General features: G+C 38.5%; 2 protein-coding genes across 2 annotated transcripts in view; both read left to right on the forward strand.

The window, feature by feature from the left end:
- dnah3 (dynein axonemal heavy chain 3) overlaps nucleotides 1-5,419 on the forward strand; it is a 42,883-nt gene extending 37,464 nt beyond the window's left edge. The window contains exons 60-63 of the mRNA XM_047383271.1: nucleotides 613-755; nucleotides 828-1,032; nucleotides 4,764-4,901; nucleotides 4,991-5,419. Coding sequence (XP_047239227.1) covers nucleotides 613-755; nucleotides 828-1,032; nucleotides 4,764-4,901; nucleotides 4,991-5,344 — 840 coding nt within the window. The 3' untranslated portion in view covers nucleotides 5,345-5,419. The remainder of the gene's footprint in view (nucleotides 1-612; nucleotides 756-827; nucleotides 1,033-4,763; nucleotides 4,902-4,990) is intronic.
- Nucleotides 5,420-10,186: 4,767 nt separating this feature from the next.
- LOC124879017 (inactive phospholipase C-like protein 2) overlaps nucleotides 10,187-20,710 on the forward strand; it is a 40,981-nt gene continuing 30,457 nt past the window's right edge. Inside the window, exon 1 of the mRNA XM_047383272.1 lies at nucleotides 10,187-10,920. Coding sequence (XP_047239228.1) covers nucleotides 10,660-10,920 — 261 coding nt within the window. The 5' untranslated portion in view covers nucleotides 10,187-10,659. The remainder of the gene's footprint in view (nucleotides 10,921-20,710) is intronic.

The raw sequence follows: 20,710 nt of genomic DNA on the forward strand, positions 1-20,710 counted from the left end.
CCTGGAGTCTGAAAGTAACGACTAGTCCGAGAGGAGCCAAGACCAAACTGGGCTTCTACCATCTTAAAGCAACTCCTGTCTTTTTTACATAAACCGTTTTGTTGTTAAATAATATTATACAATGTTTTTGCTGTCTATAACCCTTGTTTCATACAAGAAGATCACAGCCTCCTGCCTCCATTTAGATTGGAGTTGTTTGAAGATGGAAGATGTCTGTTTAGGTCTTGGTCCCATCAGATTAATCATTAGCGTCAGCCTCCTGGATTAACTAATATGTATGTTTTACTATATAAATGTACTATGAGTTATCTTCTACGGGAAAGATTTTAACTAACAATGGGACTAACTACGCCTATTGTTAGGGAAGTCTAATCTTCATGTAAGCTTAGATGTAAAGAACGGCATATCCCAAACAGCTTAAAACGTCTCCGTCACTAGATTTAAATTGAGAAAGGCCTTCTGATGAAGAGCGAAATGTCTTTAACTACTACTTAAGAACTGAAGTCTAGCGGTTCTGTTTTTTTTAACCTTTTTTGGATTAACCATCATATGCTTAGTCTTTTATCTACGGTTGTCTTTTATGTCAAGTCATGCTTTGTGTTTGTGTTGTAGGAAGTAGTCGAGGAACTTTCAGAGGATATTTTGTCGAAGCTACGAGCAGACTTTGACATTCAAGTGGTGATGGATAAATACCCAGTTATGTATGAAGAGTCGATGAACACCGTGTTGAGGCAGGAAGTTATCCGCTTTAACAGGTAACACCGACCTCTAGTCTGTTCCCTTGCAGTTACATTAGAAAGTATCAATTAATCCATTTTCTCTTTTAGACTTACAGAAGTGGTGCGCGACAGTTTGGTAAACATCTGCAAAGCTCTCAAGGGCCAAATTGTTATGTCCTCTGAGCTTGAGAATGTCTTTAACAGCATGCTGGTTGGCAAGGTGCCAGCAATGTGGGCAGCCAAGTCATATCCCTCTCTTAAACCACTAGGGAGCTATGTGACTGACCTACTGAGCAGACTACAGGTCCTCCAAGTAAGAATGATGATAGGCTTAGGTCCTATTACAATGTCTTACCAAAATATTTATACCCCTTGAACTCCACAATGTTTTTTATGTTACAACTACAAACTTTTGTTTATTCTATTGGGATTCTATGTGATAAAAGAAACAATCACAGAGTAGGGTATCAGTTCAAAGCCAGAGTAAACGTATACATGGCTTTAATTTGTTTTGGTTTTTTTCTGAATATTTACAAGGTGTGGTGTGCATTTGTATTTAGCCCCACAGTATATACTTTTTAGAACCTTTTATCAGAATTACTACTGCACTGCTTTAGGAATATGTTTCTACAAGCTTTGCACATTTAGACACTGAAATGATTGCCCGTTTTCCTTGCAACATAGCTTGAGCTCAATCAAATTGGATGGACCGGGCCAACATACTTTAATCAAAACCATTTTATTGGAACTCTGGTTGTATGTTTAGGGTCATTGTCCTGCTGAAAGGTAAAGCTCCAACCTAGTCTCAAAGTATTTGCAAACACTGTTTTTTCCAGGCTTGTCGTGCATTTAGCTGTAGCCTCTCCCATCAACTCTGACCAGGTTCCTTGTCCCTGCTGTTTAAAGCATACAAATACCATGATGCTGCCACCACCATGTTTCACAGTGGGGCTGGTACAGAGAAGGGACAGTTTTAGTTTTCCAACACATGTATTTTGCATCTAAGCAAGAAAGTTCATAATAATTTGGTCTGTTAAGGGTCGTCCTGTGGATACCTGCCCGATAAGGTGGTGGTATTAGGACAAAATTGAAAAGGATGAGCCAAGCTCTGGTATTATTGAACAACAAAACTCTGTACACACACAGAATGAATTCACACAATTTCTTAAAATACAAGAATTTATTAATAAAAATAAGTCAACTCAAAGTCAAACATATTGCAATCAACAAACTCTTTACTATGCTAAAACAATCCAACTAAACTACAAAGCAAAATGAAAGAATAAGGAAGGGCTATGTACAATATAAACAAATGAAACAAAGATAGTTGAGAACAATGACCAAAAGAGTGATGCAACATTACCATTCAATGTTTATGTTTGAGAACCAAGGATTATCTTGAAGAATCTGGAAATGAAGTTAAGTTAGTCTTCGAACCAACTTAGGCAATAATTGGTATACCTTCAAACAACAGAATGCAAGATCAGATAAAACATTATTTTAATAAAATAACATTTTAAAGAATTATTTGCTGAATAAAACCAACCTTCTGGATGACCAATTCTCAACGGTGTTTAATTAGCTGCCTTTATTTAGTACAATAATATTTAAGGAAAAAGTATTTTGAATAAGAACCAAACTTTTTTGTTTTTTGGTCTTAATTAGTTGTCAAGTTTAGTCAAATAATATTTAGGGAAAAAATATTTTCTAGACTGGAAACTAACAACTTTTCTGGGTAAATGATCTTTAGCTGACTCATAAAATGGGCGAGGCGAGCACGTGTTTATAGCCGTTAGTGGTTGAAGCTAACAAAAGAAGCTTATAGCTGGTTACTAGAATTAAACACATACCTTCAAACTACCACCAATAAAAGGGTTGAAATGTATAAGCGTGGACGGTGTGTTGTCTTAACTTTAAAAACACAACACAGAACACTTCCTTAGCTGAATGCTAGTCTGCTAGCACTAAGATAGATGAGTTTCTCAACACAAACAACAACCAAACATCATGAAACAAACATTATTTAGATTAACTTTCAACTAAACTTCTCTGTCCAAACACTACGTCTTACGTGAACCGTGCTGAGGAGAAGTTGTTCTGGGCGTTGAGGAAATCATCCACATGTGGGTAAACAAAGGATTAACTTGCAGCTAACCTCAGTAGCTGTGGGAAAGGGGCGGCTCATTCTGCCGGCCTGGCCGAACTGCACTTTACTGCTGTGGCCACGGTGCTGCAGTCCCGTTGTCCTTCCTTCAGGCTGGGAAAACAGATCCACTCGGCATTGTAGAGATAGGGTCTCTGCTGGGAACTTTCTGGAACACAGCTTGCTTCTGTAGACCTCAGAAAGAAAAGTCAAGCCACGCTTGTACCTTAATTACCCCCGTTTATGAATGAATACTGGATACACAAACAGCAATTCATTCCTACTTAATTTATGCATATGATCGCATGATCGCATTATCGTATGACACTCTTGGATCCAGTTTGAAGAGTCATGTCTGTTTGCCACCAAGAAGACCGACGTGCATGTGCCTCTCCTGTCCGGTTCCTGTGAGGATCTTCATGGAAAGAGGTCTCCTGTGTTGAAACGCAAGATTTTTATTCAAACAGTGATGTCACAGGAAATCTGCTGTTACTCCTCCTGTTCCTGCTTGAGCTGGAAATAAGTGAATGCGATTTATTTTGAAAGTTGCAGAAAGGTTCTTATTGGCCTTTAATGTTGTACCCCATGGCTGAGGTCCCAACAATCTGCAAGACTCCCTTCTTCACGTTTGTTCTCAGTCTGTTTGTGCTACATGGCTGTTTGCACACTGCAAATGGGAATTCTTATGGCTTCTTTCAACAATGGCTGTCTTCTTGCTTATCCAGATTTGTGGAGTGCACAAATAGTAGTTTTGTCAACAGAATCTTCCACCAGTCATGTGGATCTCTGCAGTTCCTCCCAAGTAACCAGCCTTCCCTAATTATTTATCTCCTATTCTGGCCTTTTGGTTTAGGTGAAAAACCATGTCATGGTACCTTTGATGTTGCACCACCTGTCTGATCTGATATTTGATCTTCATATTGCTGTTTGTTCAGAACTGTTCTTTAACAAAACTCTGAAGGCTTCACAGATTCACAGAGCAGCTTTATCCTGTGCATACATTACACACAGGTGGACTCAATTTACCAATACGGTGACTTCTGAAGGCTTTTGTTTGCTCTGGATTTTATTTGGGGTTACTAGACTAAATGGGGCTAAATTCAAGCCCACCACACCCTTTCCCCTAAATCTTTTTCCACTCCACAATTATATGCCAGTCTGTATGGTCTATTGGTCTATGGTCTATACATTGAAGTTTGTAGCTTTAACTTTACAAATGTGGAAAGGTTAAAAGGAAATTAATACATTTGCAATGCTGTGTATGGCTTCATTATTTTCATGTATTTGTTTTGAGTTCAGTTTAAGTTCACGTTTAAAACATACACTATCGGTGAAAGGTTTTAGATACACTTTCTCGCTTAATGGGTCTCTTTATTTCCATCATTATTTACATTGTAGATTCCCGCCAAAGGCAACAAAGCTATAAATTAACACACATGGAGTTACGTATTAAACAAAAAGTGTAATATAATTCTAAAACTTTTTATATTTTAGATTCTTCTAAATAGCCACCGTTTGCTTTGATGACTGCTTTGCTCTCTTGGCGTTCTCTCCGTTAGCTTCATGAGGTGGTCATCTGAAATGGTTTTCAAAAAAGTCTTGAAAGAACTTCCCAGAGGTTCATTGAGAGACGGCCAATGGTTAGTATTTCAGTCATCACAGCAAAGGGCGGCTACTTTCAGGAATCTAAAATCTAAAATATATTTATAGTTCTTTTACAATTTTTGGTTTGCTACATAAATCCATATGTGTTCACTGTTTTGATGCCTTCAGTGAGCATCTACATACAGTGTAAATAGTCATAAACAAAGAAAACCAGTAAATGAGAAAGCCGTTCTAAAACCTTTGACTGGTAGTGTATGTATTCGTACTAATATGTACTATGATGTTGTTCTGTACAGAACTGGATAGATGATGGCCCACCCTCTGTTTTTTGGCTCTCTGGTTTTTATTTCACCCAATCGTTTCTAACTGGAGTGTCTCAGAACTTTGCCAGGAAGCACACCATCCCAATCGACTACATTGGTTTTGAATTTGAGGCATGTATTTGATTCTTAACTTTATTTAGTCACTTTTAGACATAATAATACAGTCCTATTCTATATTCATGTTCTCATTTGCATTCCAGATAACCAAAGAGGAGACACACATGGAAGAAAAGCCCAAAGATGGAGCGTATGTTAGGGGTCTCTTCCTCGAAGGAGCACGCTGGGACAGGCAGAACATGGTCATTGGAGAGTCTTTACCCAAGATTCTATTTGACTCTTTGCCCATCATCAAGCTCAAGCCGGGAGAAATGGACAAATTTCAGCATGAGAACATCTACCTCTCTCCTGTTTACAAAACTAGTGCCCGTCGAGGTACACTGTCTACCACTGGGCACTCCACCAACTATGTCCTGTCCATTGAACTGCCCTCTGACAAGCCACAGAAACACTGGATTAACCGTGGGGTGGCATGCCTCTGCCAGCTCGATGACTAAGAATTTGCCACTTTTTAAACTGCTGTTAATCTACTCTCCTGTTGCACAACCCAAAGAAATTGTTTTGCAATTTGAGAAAAAGTCTTGTTTTTATTTCTTTTGAAGCCAAAAAACAGGTTTTTGGTCAAAATATATTGAATAAGATAGAAATAAGATAGAAGATAAGATAGAAATAATCTTCGCCAGGTTTTTCCTTTTTGTTACCACTCTAGCTGTCAATATTTGTTAGATATTAGGTAAAACAAACACCATAACATTCAGTAATCTATGTAGAATTACATTTTTGTTTATGTATTTATATTTAGGTCGGTATTCACTACACATACACTTTATCTTGCTTGGTTTTAGACCAAACAAATTAATATTTCAGACTTTTCTACCTCTGTTTTACATGATTTAATGCAGACGCTCCTCATATCAAGATTTTAAAAAAAACACACAACCTCTATAATGTCCAGTAAAAGTCCAGAGTGTTCTAAAAAGCAATATATTTCAATATATAACTGTTAAATAAATCATTTAATTATTACTTAAATATGTGATCAATTAAATATTTAATATTGGAAACAAATATTTATTTATTACAAATATAATTGGCTACATATAGATATGCTATTAAACTATGTTTTAAATGTAACTATAAATATTTATTTAATTATTTTGAACATTTAATTTTTGTGTGCTTTAGTTATTCATGAATTTATTTTAGTTTTTTTAGCCTCAACCTTCAGCGCAAAATGAGTGGGCGGTGCTAAAACTGTTATAAATATAATGTGTTTAAAGCTGATTTCCATTGCAGGTCAGATGTTGAATGGTATATTTGACCAGTAATGGTGGTGGTTTAAATTATTTCATGGTGCACAGAAGTACAGGACCCAAAGAAACATTTAAATAAAAGCTAAAATAATTCTATATGATCTTAAAAATAAGAAATTGGATTTCACATTTACTTGTGTTATGGTTTTTGATGCATTTAACTATGGATAAATTCATTTATTCATCAAATGTCTTCAATTCCAGTTTTATTTTAACTATCACTGAGGTTGTAAAGGTAAACAAAATCACTGTACGTATATACGGCTTTAGAATCACAGTTCAGTACATTTTTGACTGTACATCAATCAAGAAATCAAAATCAAAATATATGGGTTGTTTTCAGCTTGGTCAGCAGTAAACGAAGAATATTTTTTTCAATTTCTGAAATTAATTAGATTTTATTATGTTCTAAAACTTTAAAAAAGTGGAAAGTATAGAACTGACGAGTTTGTTTCACTGAATACAGTTGAATAAACTAGTATAAACTACTAATAGTACTACTAGACTAATATTATAATGTTACAAGTATAAACAGGCATAGCCAATGCCTGGTATACAACAACATAACCACTTGAAACGGTCAATGTTAATATTTATAAAGTTTTAAATAACACTGTCCCATAATTGAAAATAAAACATATTAAAAATCACTTTCTAGTTCTGATATTTCGACAACCTAGTGTCCCAGCTGTCCCTGAATGCAGCATGCGCCATTGTTGGAGAAATCCCCTATCATCAATGGGGATTCCTCCTGTATTTCTTTCTCCACTGTAGCTGCATGAGAAGCCTTAATGTTCCCAAATAGCAGTTTGTTGATAGCTGGGAGTTCTCTCTGCGTTGTGTTGGTGCCACTTTTTAAAGTGGCACTACAGAACGTTGAATTGCGCACTTAGTTCCGCACATCAACATTCAACATGTGTTCAAGTATAATAAGTTCGTAATCCTTCGGTACATGTGCTTACCCGAACCGACTGGGCTGTACTGGATATTTTAGGGTAAAAATACGCGTACCGCACAACCCCTAAACACTGTGCAACTACTTTATTGATTTCTAAATGTTTTTATTTTAATTTTAAATCAGAAACAGTGGTGGTTTAAAATTACATTTTGATCAAATGAAACTTTGATATCATAATACTTGAATAACGTATTTATCTGACCTATTGAACTAACGTTCGACTTGAATTTTACCATCATTTTAACACTTTTTGTTAAAAACTGATCCTGTCAGACTCCATTATCCAGGTGCAACACTAGATGGCAGCAAAGGCAAACCTGTGAGCTTCTACGGCGTTAAATACCTGTGGATATTTATCCGTTTAAGTTTTTAATTCAACATACAATTCTCTTGATGTTGATCTTGATCTTGCCATAAATTCATAGTTTTATTATTTTATTCATAATTTGAATCATGTATTACCAATTGCTAAACATTCTAGCACATACAGTATAAAGACAATCAAAAACAACCGCTGGTTATTTTTCATGTATGAGACAATAAGAGACATCTTTCTAAAAAGCTGGAGTACTTAATGTTTAATGTTTGAACTAAATTTTCTTAAATGAGCAGAAGACAGAGGTCACTGTGTTTCGGGGGCCGTAAACTCCATAATCTTGGCCCTTCAGAGCCCTAAAACAAAACCCTGCGAAGAACATGGGGATGATTATTGAAAGTGAGTTAGTTTTTCCACAAACACATCAGTGCTGTTCTCAAAGCTAGTTTCTTTCCACTGTGACAACTCGCAAAAGTGAAGCCATTCCTCTGTTTCAGAGACTGTTTAGGAGCTATTCATGCCATCATTTCATCTAAACTTGAATATTGCAATAATTGTTATTCAAGTGTCAGTCTGTCATTGGTAAATCGACTGCAGCTAATTCAAAACTCTGCAGCACAGTTACCAACTGTCACAGGCAAGCGGGACAACAAACTAGCGTCCTTCCACTGCCTGCCAATCAGTTTTTGCACTGATGTTTGGATTTTATGACTTTGTGGAGAAGTGAAATATCAACCAAACATGCAAAGAAATCAGGTAACATAAAAGTAAAAAACAAATGATCTGTATGTCATTGAATTAAATAAATATTTGATTGTTAAACAAAACAACTTAAAACTTAAAGGAGAACCTGTGGTTGGCAGACATATCCCTTAGACACTTTCTGTAGATAGGCACCAGGTTTGGACACATCCTAGGAGGGGTATTTGTCCATTCCTCTTTTCAGAACTTACATAAATCCTCCAGGTTTCTGGGATGTCGCCTGGCAACTCAGAGCTTTAGCTCTGATGGATTTTCTGTTAGATTGAGTTTTGGAGACCGTCTTAGACACCTAATGACCATGGTGTGCTTATTTGTAGTCACTTATTTGCTGCCATGGGTAACTCATGTGAGGAGATCCTTCCAAAAGCCATCTTTAGTGTTCTGACTGAGAACAAAGGCGTTTTGTGTCAATGATATTTATGTAACAAGGCTCCATTCACTGGTCCATCAGTGTGGGAAAGTTGTCCTGTACCCTTAGCCAGAAAATAGATCCAAATTATGATGCTTCCACCTCCTTGCATGACTTTGAGGTGGTGTTCTTTGGGTCATACTCACAATTTTTCTTCCTCCAAACTTAGTGGGTCATGTTTATCCCAGAGAGCTTAATTTCAATCTCATCTAACCACAGCAGTTTCTCTCAAGCCTTCTGTGAATCATTTAGTTATTGCCTGGGAAACTTAAGGCGGGCCTCTGTGCGTGACTTCTATAGCTGCAGCAACTTACAGCGTAAAGTGTTGTCCAAGGTATTCATGGTGACTGCGGTGCTCATTTCATTCAGGTGGATAAAAGCTCCTTCTGCGTATTCTTGGGCCAACCTGTCCCCTTTTACATGATCAACATCGGCCCATGAGGCATGAGCTTCCATGGAGCTCCAGGCCAAGAGCAACTGATGAGAGGTTGGAGAAACTGGTTTTGTGGACAAGTGTGCTTTATATGCATACCAAGCTGAGGTAGGGAATATGTGTAATTGACTGACTGATTGTTCTGTCTCTCCACCCTAACATGAAACTATCATGCAAATGAAATTTATTTTCCTTGTATGAGATCAAACTTATTAAATCAATGAGAAATCAAATACTCCTTTGTAACATCTAGACCTAGCAGTTGGACCCATTATCTGCCTTTGGTCATCAGACAAATGACTGTAATCCTAATTTTGTATGTTGTACGTCTGCAGTCTGACTGCAGCCCCAGAGAATCTTTGTTCATTCAGGTTTTGTTACAGATATGTTCCTTCAGTTCTATTTCTGAGCAGGAAAAGCATAACTTATCACCGTTATTACATTATGTAAATGTGAACATGATAAAAGAGGGGAAAATGCCTCTTTCTTCAAATAAGATTCAGTAGTTTAAATTTGAATAATGGCACTGAAAAACAACCTCTCATTGGTGATGTTGCACTGAACCCAATTTGTCCAAGTCTTACAACTGTTATCAGCAATCAAAGTAACATGTCAAAATAAGTGATTTACTTTTAGCCTCGGTCTCAGAGTGAGAATCAGGGCATTAACTTTCTGTCTGTTTGTGTTTGTTCAGCTCAAATTAGAAAGTTCAGCTGAAAGGATTCAAAAACAAAATCTGACTCACTTATTTAAGACGTCAGTTTTCCTTTTTTCCCTATAGCTAATGTCCAAACAGTGGACCACACAGATCACATCGAAATTCTGAAGTAAAATCAACAATGTTGTATTGGAGAAGGATTAAATGGCTGTGATTCTAATCCCTACGTCAGCAAAAAAGATAAATAATGATGCCAGCCAATGGGTAAAGATGCATCTTCTCTGCAAAAGTCTTCAGTCATTTATCATTTCGTTTCTGATATTTTTTCTTTTCAGCCCAAAAATGTAATATCTCAGACTGGCTTAGTCTCATTTGGATGTAATAATGGCTGGATAGGATTTATCCCAGTGAAATACAGTTATTATTATTTTTTTTTTATCATAATCCCTCTGGTATGAATTCTAAACTACTCTCACATCATCAGCATTGTGAGTCTGTCTATGCGGATGAAGTGGGATTGGGAAGCAGAGGAGAAAGGCAAATTGCAAAAGTCATCACCAACATCATCACGCTTCAGGCAGCGGTGAGGGTTGTTAACGCGCAGCTGGAAAGAGGAGCAGATCAGCCCCGAGCTGTTTAAATTCTCTTTACGCAGGCGCACATCCAGCTGTGACGGAGATGTGAGGAATGTTGACGGTGACGGACTGGAAGGTGTGTCGCTGTTTTCTGTTGCTGTCGCCCCAGCTCTGGTTGCCTCCTGCTTTTAGTTAGAGAGAGAAACAGAGAGAGAGCCAGGCAGACAGGGGGGAGAGAGAAAGAGAAGTTTCCTGTCCTCTTGGTGCTACACTGTCGCCGATCGTTCACCTCACACGATGGCACGCCTGCGTCCGTGTGCGAAGCCGCTGCGCATGGAGCCCCGTTTCCTCTCATGAGAAGCGACAAAACCAAGATAAAAGTGTCTCCATGTCTGAATTTGGGTCGCAGAAGAAGAGCGACGTGGACCCACCGGTTGCTGCAGGCTGGAGAGCAGCGTGCGACGGGGCCAGCGGCGGGATGAGCGTGGAGGCGCACAGAGGAGAGCCCGTCTCAAACGGAAGCTGCAGCGCGTCGGACGCCGTCAGGAAGGTCCAGAATGAAGCCAGCTGCGAATCCCCGACGTGGGAGAACACGGGCTCGGAGTCTGCTTCCAAATCAGCGATCCCTCGACGCAGCAGTCTGATCAAGGTAGGTCCTCACTTTCAGTCAGGAGGAAACGGCTCAGATGTTTATGGAAAAATACAGACCACTGATTGGATTCTAATAAGCTGCAAGGGATTCATTAGAGATCAAGAGTTACATCTTTAACAGGAGGGCGGCTCTGCTCATGCAAAAGAGGGTTATAAGACAGATGTGTTTAATAATCACATTCACTTTTCATCCATCTTGAGAAACAGCCAGAGAAAGGTTGTCCTGTCAGCCGCATCTTAGCGTGTCAAACAGCAGAATAATCAGTCACACCATTTCTGAACATGTGCCAACTGCTATTGAGGAAATGTTCACTTAATTCTGCTCAACAGGTCAAACAATATCACACTGAATGTGGAAAACAATTGGATTATCATCTTATAAAGCTAAATATATTATTTTAAAATCAAAACTTACTTAAGTCTGTAAAATGGTGCTGAAAGGGTTGCAGTACCTTGCAAGAATATTTAAACTATGCAACTTTTCGTATGTTTAAACCACAAACCTCAATGTATCTTACTGGAGTTTTGTGACAGATCAACATAAAGCAGTGAATAACTGTGTAGTTGTTTTTGTTTTTTTTCAAATAAAAACCTAGTGTGGCCCAGCAGTGAGTTTTGATTGAAATTAGATTCTTTCTGCCCTCTTTAGCTCACAGTTAAATACCCTCTTATTTAATTCTACTCCCTGGACTTGCGAGTCAACAGATGTGCAGTTTATTTAAACTTAAATATCTACATTCCTCACCACACACCTTTGATTTTGAAGGAAGTTAACCTTTAATGCATAGCCATATCAATATCTTCTAATCGATACCTCATTTCTTGACTTTGTCTGTTTTATGGTTTTGGCTCCCCTGGGGCACGTGGGAGGTTTTATATGGATATCCAGCTGTAGCTTGTCTGCAGAACTACTGCCTGCAAGGACATGATTATTAGAACATGCCAGCATCTCTCTCCCTCTCTCTCACTCTGAATATATTAGTATGTGTGTGAGTGTGTGTGTCTGAGTGATTGGCCCTGACTCAGCAAGACAGGAAGCAGGGCCTGTTGGCCAATTTCCTCGTACAGTTCGTGTTGCAATATTGCCATTAAGCCATGAGCTGTTGGTTGGAACGAATCACTTTTGCTGGAACACATACACATGCATGCACATAAAGTTTAGACAAATGTTTCTCACCCCTTTGCCCACACACAGGCCTGCTCTTGTAGATGCTCCTCTGCTGCAGCCAGCTCCTGACACGAACAGTCTGAAAGCGACTGAAGTTTCTGGAGCCTTACAGTCAAAAATGGTGTTGAATGACTCCCAGTGGGGAGCGTGCGTTTGATATAGGGTGTCATGTTTAATGTTTAACGGCATTGGAGTACCACTGTGGTGATGCATCAATGACGGAAGGATCAAAACATGCTGCGTGGTTAACCTCCTTCTATTGCGTCAATATACAAATGTGTTTGGTGGTTGTGTTAGCCAAAAGGGCTCAGTTGAATTGTTGAAAGAAAGCTAATAAGAAGTGCCCTATGCTGTTTGTTACAAACCATTTAGATGACAAGGCAACGTGTAGAAGATGGAAATATGATGGGGCCAAATGCAGGGCAATCCTAGAAGAAAACCTGTTAGAGGCTGCAACAGACTTGAGACAGGAGCAGAGGTTCACCTTCCAGCAGGAAAACGTCCCTATGCATACACCCAGAGCTGCAATGGAATGGTTTATACCAAATGTATCCATGTGTCAGAATAGTTTAGTTAAAGTCCAGACCTAAATCTAACCTGAGCCTCTGTGGGAAGACTCAAACATTACTATTCACAGCCACTTCCCAGGACTCATCCAGCAAGCTTTCAGCAGTTTGCATGTTACTATTACCAAAAGCCTGCCTGTACCTGCTGATTTTACATGATTTTATTTGAACCATGTCATGTTAGGAGTTATTATTCCAGCTTGTCAGCACAATAGCATGAGTTTCTGTTTTGCTGTAATACTTTTAAGGTTGCAGTGAATATTTCTCAAAGCATTACTGTGGGGTGCTATGTTGGTTGATAAACAGGAAACATGACATTCCAGAATGGTTTTTCACGGGAGTCGAGGTTTTGTTTCCACCGTGCATGCGTGGTTTCCTGGTCCCCTCAGCAAAGTTAATGAGGGTATTACATTAGTATGTACCTCACGCTGTCTTGTCTCTTTTTTTCTGTCTCCTTCATGCATGTGAAGGAGATACAGCAGCAGACAACCACTTAGTTTAACTCTGCTTCAGGTTCATCTGAGATGTGGATATCAATCTTCCTAATAAAAGGCACCCACTTGTTCTGACATTTCTTGCAATAAATTACCAGCAGAAAAAAATCCTTATTTGTCCTGTCAAAAGACACTGATAGTCTTTCTGTTTTATTTTCGTGCCCGTAAAGACAGCAAATTAGCATTCCAGAAGTCTCAGATTGTGCCTCTGCCTGTCTCCAGTTTGAAGGTTGTATTTTTCTTGGCATGACAGGAAAGAAGGCCTTTTCTGTATGACCATCACAATTGTAAATATGTGAAGTTTGCTAAACTCTGCTCACACTTTACCTGGAACCATGTGGTTTGGTCAGATGGGACTAAGACTAGGCTTTTTGAAAACAGTAACTTTAGGTGAGTTTGGGGAAGAAGAAAAGATGAAAAACAACTCATGCCCTAAGGACAGTGCACATTCTATGATGCTGTGGGCCAGTCTCTCTAAGACACTGAGAACCTTGTCGGAGTGCATGGATTCAAGACATTTTTGAAGTACCGGGGTTTTTTAAATAAAATATGTTGGCCTCTGCCAGTGCACTAAAATAAGTAATCTTGGGGGAATAAACCTCAACCATAAACAGTGTGGCGAGGTGGTGCAGCTATCAGCACTCAGTTGCTCAGGTTTGTCTTTGTGTGTGGTCTTTCAGGTTTCCCACATAATCCTGGGAGATATGATTCAGGATCATTAGTAATTCTAATTTGACTGTTGGTAGGACTTTAGGTCTGGAGGGCTGTTTCTCTGTGACACCTGGGTTATAAAGGATGCAAGCAAAAACAGGCTAAGCCAGGGGTGCCCAAGTCCAGTCCTCGAGAACTAGACGCAGATATCTGATGGGTTAATACAGCTGACAGTGTTGGGATTATAAATGTGAGATTAATATTAATGTTTTATCAAATAATATTTCAGTCTGTTAAGGGTTATCCTTTGAATACCAGCCCAGTAAGGCGATGGTATTAGGACAAAATAGAAAAGGGTGAGACGAGCTCTGACATTATTGAACAGCATAAACTCTGCACACACATGAATGAATTCACACTATTTCTTAAAATACAAGAATTTATTAACAAAAATAAGTCAACTCAAAGTCAAACATATTTCAATTAACAAACCCTTTACTATGCTAAAACAATCCAACTAACTACCAAGCAGAATTAAAGAATAACGAAGACTAATGGACTATGTACAATATAAACAAGTTGATTAAAGATGGTTGAAACCATGACCAAAAGAGTGATGCAATGATTATCTTGAAGAATCTGGAAATGAAGTTAAGTTAGTCTTGGAACTAACTTAGACAATAATCAGCAAACGTTTAGACAAACATTCACAATGCAAGATCAGATAAAATATTATTTTAATAAAATTATGTTTTAAATAATGATCTGCTGAATAAAACCAACCTTCTGGATGACCATTTCTCAACGGTGTCTCATTAGCTGCCTTTATTTATTAAAATAATATTTGAAGGAATATTATTAAGGGAATATTTTGGAAAGAGCCAAATCTTTCTGGAGAAATTGGGATTAATGGTGTTTACTTAGTTATCAAATTTAGTAAAATGATGTTAGGGACACATTATTTACTGGATTGAAAACTAACCTTTCTGGGTAAATATTATTTGGCAGCAAGCACGTGTCCTTAGCTGTTAGCAGTTAAGCTAACAAAGAAGCTGATAGCTTAGCACCAGAATCAAACACACAGCTTTAAAAATACCATCAATAAAAGGGTTAAAATGCATAAGCGCGGACGGTGCGTTATGATCAATCTTCTGTTTAAAATCACCCTTTAAATAAAGTTTGTCTTAACTTTAAAACACACAAACACAGAAAAAAAACTGAGCACGTGTGCTGCAGATAGCCTGCTAGCACCAAGATAGCTGAGTTCAACACAAACGAAACCAAAGTTCATAAAATAAAAAACGTTTAGATCATTTCAACCTAAATCATTTCTATGTTTTCTGCCCAAACACTTAACCTCATGAACTGTGGTGAGGAACGTTGTCCAAGCAATGATGAAGTTTGAAAAGAGCTCTGTGAACAAAGGGTTAGCTTCTAGCTAACCTCTGTAGCTGTGGATGAAAGTCCGCCAACCACACTGCACGTTACCACGGTGATGGGGTCTCTGCTGTCTTCCTTCCAGACTGGGAGACCGCTCCGCTCGGCTTCGTAGAGACCGCTTCTCTGTAGGGAACTTCTCTTGCTTCTGCAGGCCTCAGAGAGAGAAAGTCAAGCCAGGCGTGTACCTTAATTCCCGTTTTTATGAATGAATACTGGGTACACAAACCGTTATTCACTCACACTTAACTTGTGCATATGATCGCGGGATGACACTCTTGTATCCAGTTGAAGAGTTTATGTCTTTATGCCAGCAAAGAGACATCAGCACGCTGGGCCTCCCCTATCCTGGTCCCACAAAGAGGAACAGTGGAAGAGGTCGGCTTGTTGGGGAGGGGGTGCTCTTATTCAGACAGAGGCATCATGGGAAGTCTGCTGCTAGCCCACCTTTCCTCCGTTGCTGGAAGTCAGTTAAATGCAATTTATTTTGAAAGTTCCAGAAGAGTTCGTACCAGGGTTTAATGTTGAAATCCATGGCTGGGTCCCAACAAGAGGCTCAGACAACATAACTTAATATAGAAAAATAGACCTTGTTCAGCTGAAATGTTTTATTCCACTTATATAAACGCTTTCATTTTGAGCTGATTTAAGTAAAACAGATGGTGATGATGTCTGCGACCGGATACTTCTCTGATGCTTTCAGCTATGGAAGCCAATCGTTACCATATTTCAAATGAAAAAGCATTTTCAGAAATGCTTTTTCATTTGAAATATTTAAATAAAATTTTTTTTTTTAATGTTTGCATTACATTGCAAACGTGCCGAGAAATTGATTGAATTGCAGCAGGGCCTAGCTCAATTTGTGGCAGTGGCAGGCAGAACTGGCAGCTTCGGTGGCAGCCAATGCAGACATGCACAGCGCCCCCTACCGAACAAGATGGGTAGCTCGGTCAGCAGGGAGCTGAGGAAGAGCGGCTGCTGACGTCACTCTGCTGTGCCCGCCGCTCGGAATGCTTTTTCGTTTTCGAGTTCTGGGCAGTACTTTGTGGGCAGACCACGAAAACGAAAAAGCAATGTCTGCTTTGTTTTCTTTTTGATTATGGCATAAAATGTGCAGTCGTGAAGAAGAAAATGCAAATAGGATGATTGATTACTAATTTTATTTATGGGTCAAATAATGCAGCCACATTCTTAAAATGAAAAAGCATTTCAGCAAATGCTTTTTCATTTGAAATGGTAACGATTTGCTTCCATATTCAGCAACTAGGTAGCTCTTCGTGAGTTGTTTAAATTTTATGGTGTTTTAATATCACCAGATGTCATTACACCCTCTTTATACTGTAACAATTTAAATAAGAAGCACAAGAGTTAGTTAGTCATTATAATTGTAATTTTCTGTAATAGTATCTTTATTTACTTCTGATGCTTTTTGTTCTTTAACTGCAAATCATATATGTTTGTATAAAATCCCAATCATCTAATCTTCTGTTAAGGAACTTTTCCAAATCAAATTTCCAGCCTTATAATTTTTAGAACTGCTGTGAAATGACTTCCAAAATAGCAACTAGTGGGAAACAAAAAGTGACTTGAGGGCAGCGCCAGAGCAAATGAATCACCACAGGCAGTTCCTCAGAAACAAGACAGAGCCAAAGACATGGGGGGTGGGGGGCATTTCTTTAAGGTAGCGTTGTTGGCCCTGTGGAGGATTTTTAACAACATAATTATGTGTTTTATTGAATTAAAACTTACTGGAACTTCTTCCCAGATTCCTTTACTCTCTGTAGAAATCAGAGAGACTTAATACTGAGATTTCAGACAGTTATTTATTGACTAACAAGAGAAAGTATGCTCTGATTAACGCTAAAGATCTAAATGCTTTATAGCATGTAATTATAGCTAAGAGGTTCTGTCAAGAAGCAAATTAAATTACAAAAGAAAGGTGTACATTACTCTTAAAGGGTTCAAAAGACAAAATCTCTGTACATGGATATCTTACATTCTTTTTACTTACTAAATATCCAGTTTCGACTTGACACTTTGAACACCTCTTTCATGCTCACCATTGATACCTGAGCACCTGTTCTTGATGTTCGCAGTTACATCCATGACGTATGTCACCTAAAACTGTGGTTAGCCCGCTGACAAAACGACCTTTTGAAATGACCCTTTTTTTAGTTGCTTCGTTTTATTTTTGTGTCGGAGTGATTGTGCGTACGTGTGCACGTGGGGCATCAAGGGTTTGAAACGTTCAAAGAGCATCTGCTGCTGTGCTTGCCACAAGGGCAGGGGTGTATAGTCAGAGACAGCAGTTGAGACGGCTCGCTCACCACAGTTTCTGTTTCTCATAATTCCCATACTCTGATCAGACTGACCTGACCACACTGTGCTCTATTTATCTGAAAGCTAAGAGTATATGCTGTGCACACATTAAGATAAGCCCAGATACTTGTGAGCCTTATTTCTTTTTCTCTATATACGTTTTCTCCTATTTATTATTTAATACATAAAATTTGCCGAATAATTAATGGGATGTTATAACACGCTTTGCAAATGTTTTCAAGCTTCCTTAACCTTTTCACATTTTGTCATGTTACACCTACAAACATCTGTAGAACATGATGAACATGAAGTAGTTGGAAAAGAATGCATGGTATTTAAAATTTAGTTGCAAATAAAAATATGTAAAGAATGGCATACATCGTATTCAAACCCCTTTACTCTGATACCCCTAAATGAATCCAGTGCAACCAACTTCCTTCAGAAGGCACCTTATTAAATGGAGTACATCTACATATGTGTAATTTTATATCAGTATGGATACAGCTGTTCTGCGAAGGCCGCAAAGGTTTATTGGTCAAAATTAGTGTTCACGTGAAAAATCTGGCATTTAAGAAAAAATAAAAATAAAATTATTGTTGAAAAAAATGCATGGCAAGTTTATTGGTATAGTACCATTCATACAAAAGATTCAATTAATTCAAAGTGCTTTAAGGAAAACAAAGTCAGAAAGATAAATAGAATTACAAAAAACATACAAAGTCTTATTTCTACTTTGCCACAAGCAATGTAAGGGACACAGCAAACATAGAGATGAGACAAAGATAAGAGGAGACCAAGACTGTAGTTTTTGGACAATGTTCAAAATGCTATTTGTGGTGGAAAATTAACATTACAAATTACCCCTAAACATACCATCCCCAAGGTGAAACATGAGGATGGCAGTGTCATGCTGTGGGGGTGACTTTGTTTAGGGAGAGGGAAGCTGGTCAGAGTTTAGTAAAGATAAATAGCACTGTTAGAGGTTGCAAAAGACTTGGGGCCAGAATGAAGTTTAACTATCCAGCAGGACAGCAACCAAAAAGGTACAACAAGAGATTTGAGATAATGGTTTAGATTAAATACTGAAGCTCAAAGAAAGTGGAGGGGATATTTAATAATGAATGAAAGAAAGAAATCACCAGCAGGATTGAAATTACATATTTTTGATATAATACAGTCTAATTTAGGTTAAGGCATATTTATTTGTTAGAATGGCTCAATCAATGTCCAGATGCTTGGACAGTGTCATCTGTTGAAAGATTTAAAATTTAATGTTCATAGATCCATGCCTGCCAGTCTGACTGAGCATTAGCTATTTTTGCAAAGATTATTGGTTACAATGTAAGTCTCTAGATGGGCAAAGAGACATACCACAGAAGACTTGCAGCTGTTACTGCAACAAATGGTGGTTTGACATGGTATTGACTGATTACAAATGGATATTACACTTGTTTGATTTTTATTGATATTTATGTTAAATAAATTGGACACTGATATATTCCTTTTCAACTTAAGAATTGTACTCTACTTTGTGTTGGTCTATTACATAAAATCCCAATAAAATACACTAGAACTAGTGGCTGTGATATGACAAAATATGATAAGGTCTAAGAGGTAAGAACCCTTATGCAAGGCACTGTACATGTGCAAAGCTGATAATGACCTTCTTTAAAATTGCAAGCTTTTTTGACAGGGGCTGCTGGTTAACTGACTGACATGGAAAGTTAGTTCAGACGGTTTTCAACTGGGGTTTCCTGCAGTAGACGTTAGCAGTCACCATCTCACCGTCATGTAGGTTTCGCAATTGAACGGACAGTACAGCAGACTGGGAGACATCAGTTCGCCATTTTGTATTAAGTTCCATTAGCCAGTTGGGCTAAACCTGTCTTGTAAAATTAATTGGTTGATTTTAACATAACCCACTGTTTCCAATGTGCATTAACGTAATTTGAAATAATCGAATATTTTACTGTACATACCATCAGATTTATGAAATAAACATTCACATAAACCAGCGAGAGTTCTGTCAGACTGTAGTTGTGTAAAGATCGACTAATCCTCTTTGGAAGTGACCTCAGTCTGATCTGGTGCTGGCTCGCCTCTTTAAAGAGAACTGATCTATTTTTTCCACTCTGAGGTCATTCAGATAAATGCATTCTGCAGGCTAGATACTGACTTTTGATAACAAGTCCACAAAACCCCACTTCAAACAATTCCAAACAATTCCTTCAACTATATCAACTTGCACAGGTTCAGAGAAATGTGCTTAGTGAGATAAATCTTTAATGCTTTGTTACTTTAAATGCATGAAGTGTTTTAGAGATCTTCCATGAAGGGCATCAGACAGGTAGAGATTTTTATCAGCTGATACTATCTGAAGATTTCTCTTGTTTGAAACGAAACTGACGGACTACTGTGCCACAATGCTACATGTCAGTTTGTTCTCTTTGCCAGAGGGATAAAATGCAACTAAAAGGTTTTTATCTCAAGAGAAGTCATTGCTGAGCTTTAAATTAGCATTGACAGCTGTGTTTATGGCTCGTCAGAGGTCCTCTGATATGTGAGCTTTAAATGGTAAATGGACTGAACTTATATAGCGCTTTTCCAGTCATACAGACCACTTTACACTAGCACCACATTCACCCAATCGCACTCACTAACGGTCACACATTCATACACCGATACGCAGAGCGGTAGGCAACTTGAGGTTAAGTGCCTTGCCCAGGGGCACATCAACATATGGCAGGAGGAAGCTGGAATCAAACCCACAACCTTCTGATTGCAAGACGACTACTCTTCCTACTGAGCCACTGTCGCCTTTAAGAAATTTAAAGTTTGGAGCGTGCTCTTCTGGCAGTTCATTTGATAAACCAATGGGGTGTTTTCTGTTCTTTGTTCACAGAAGTTAATAGTGACTTCTTTTCTCATTGTTTAGCTCCAGGTTGTTTGCATGGAACATGACTGTCAATCTCTGACCTTGATCTCTACAAACTGATTCTTCACATTCCACTATGAGGCCAACCACAGTATCGTCATGCACACAAATGATGGAGTGTTTTGGGTCAGCAAGGTGCAAAGAGCAGTGGAGGCAGCACACAGTTGCATAGCCAGGCAGTATTGAGTGCAATGGAAGAGGAGAGGTGGAGCCAATGT

The sequence above is a fragment of the Girardinichthys multiradiatus genome, chromosome 13 (genome assembly GCF_021462225.1).
Source record: "Girardinichthys multiradiatus isolate DD_20200921_A chromosome 13, DD_fGirMul_XY1, whole genome shotgun sequence".
Taxonomy (NCBI): domain Eukaryota; kingdom Metazoa; phylum Chordata; class Actinopteri; order Cyprinodontiformes; family Goodeidae; genus Girardinichthys; species Girardinichthys multiradiatus.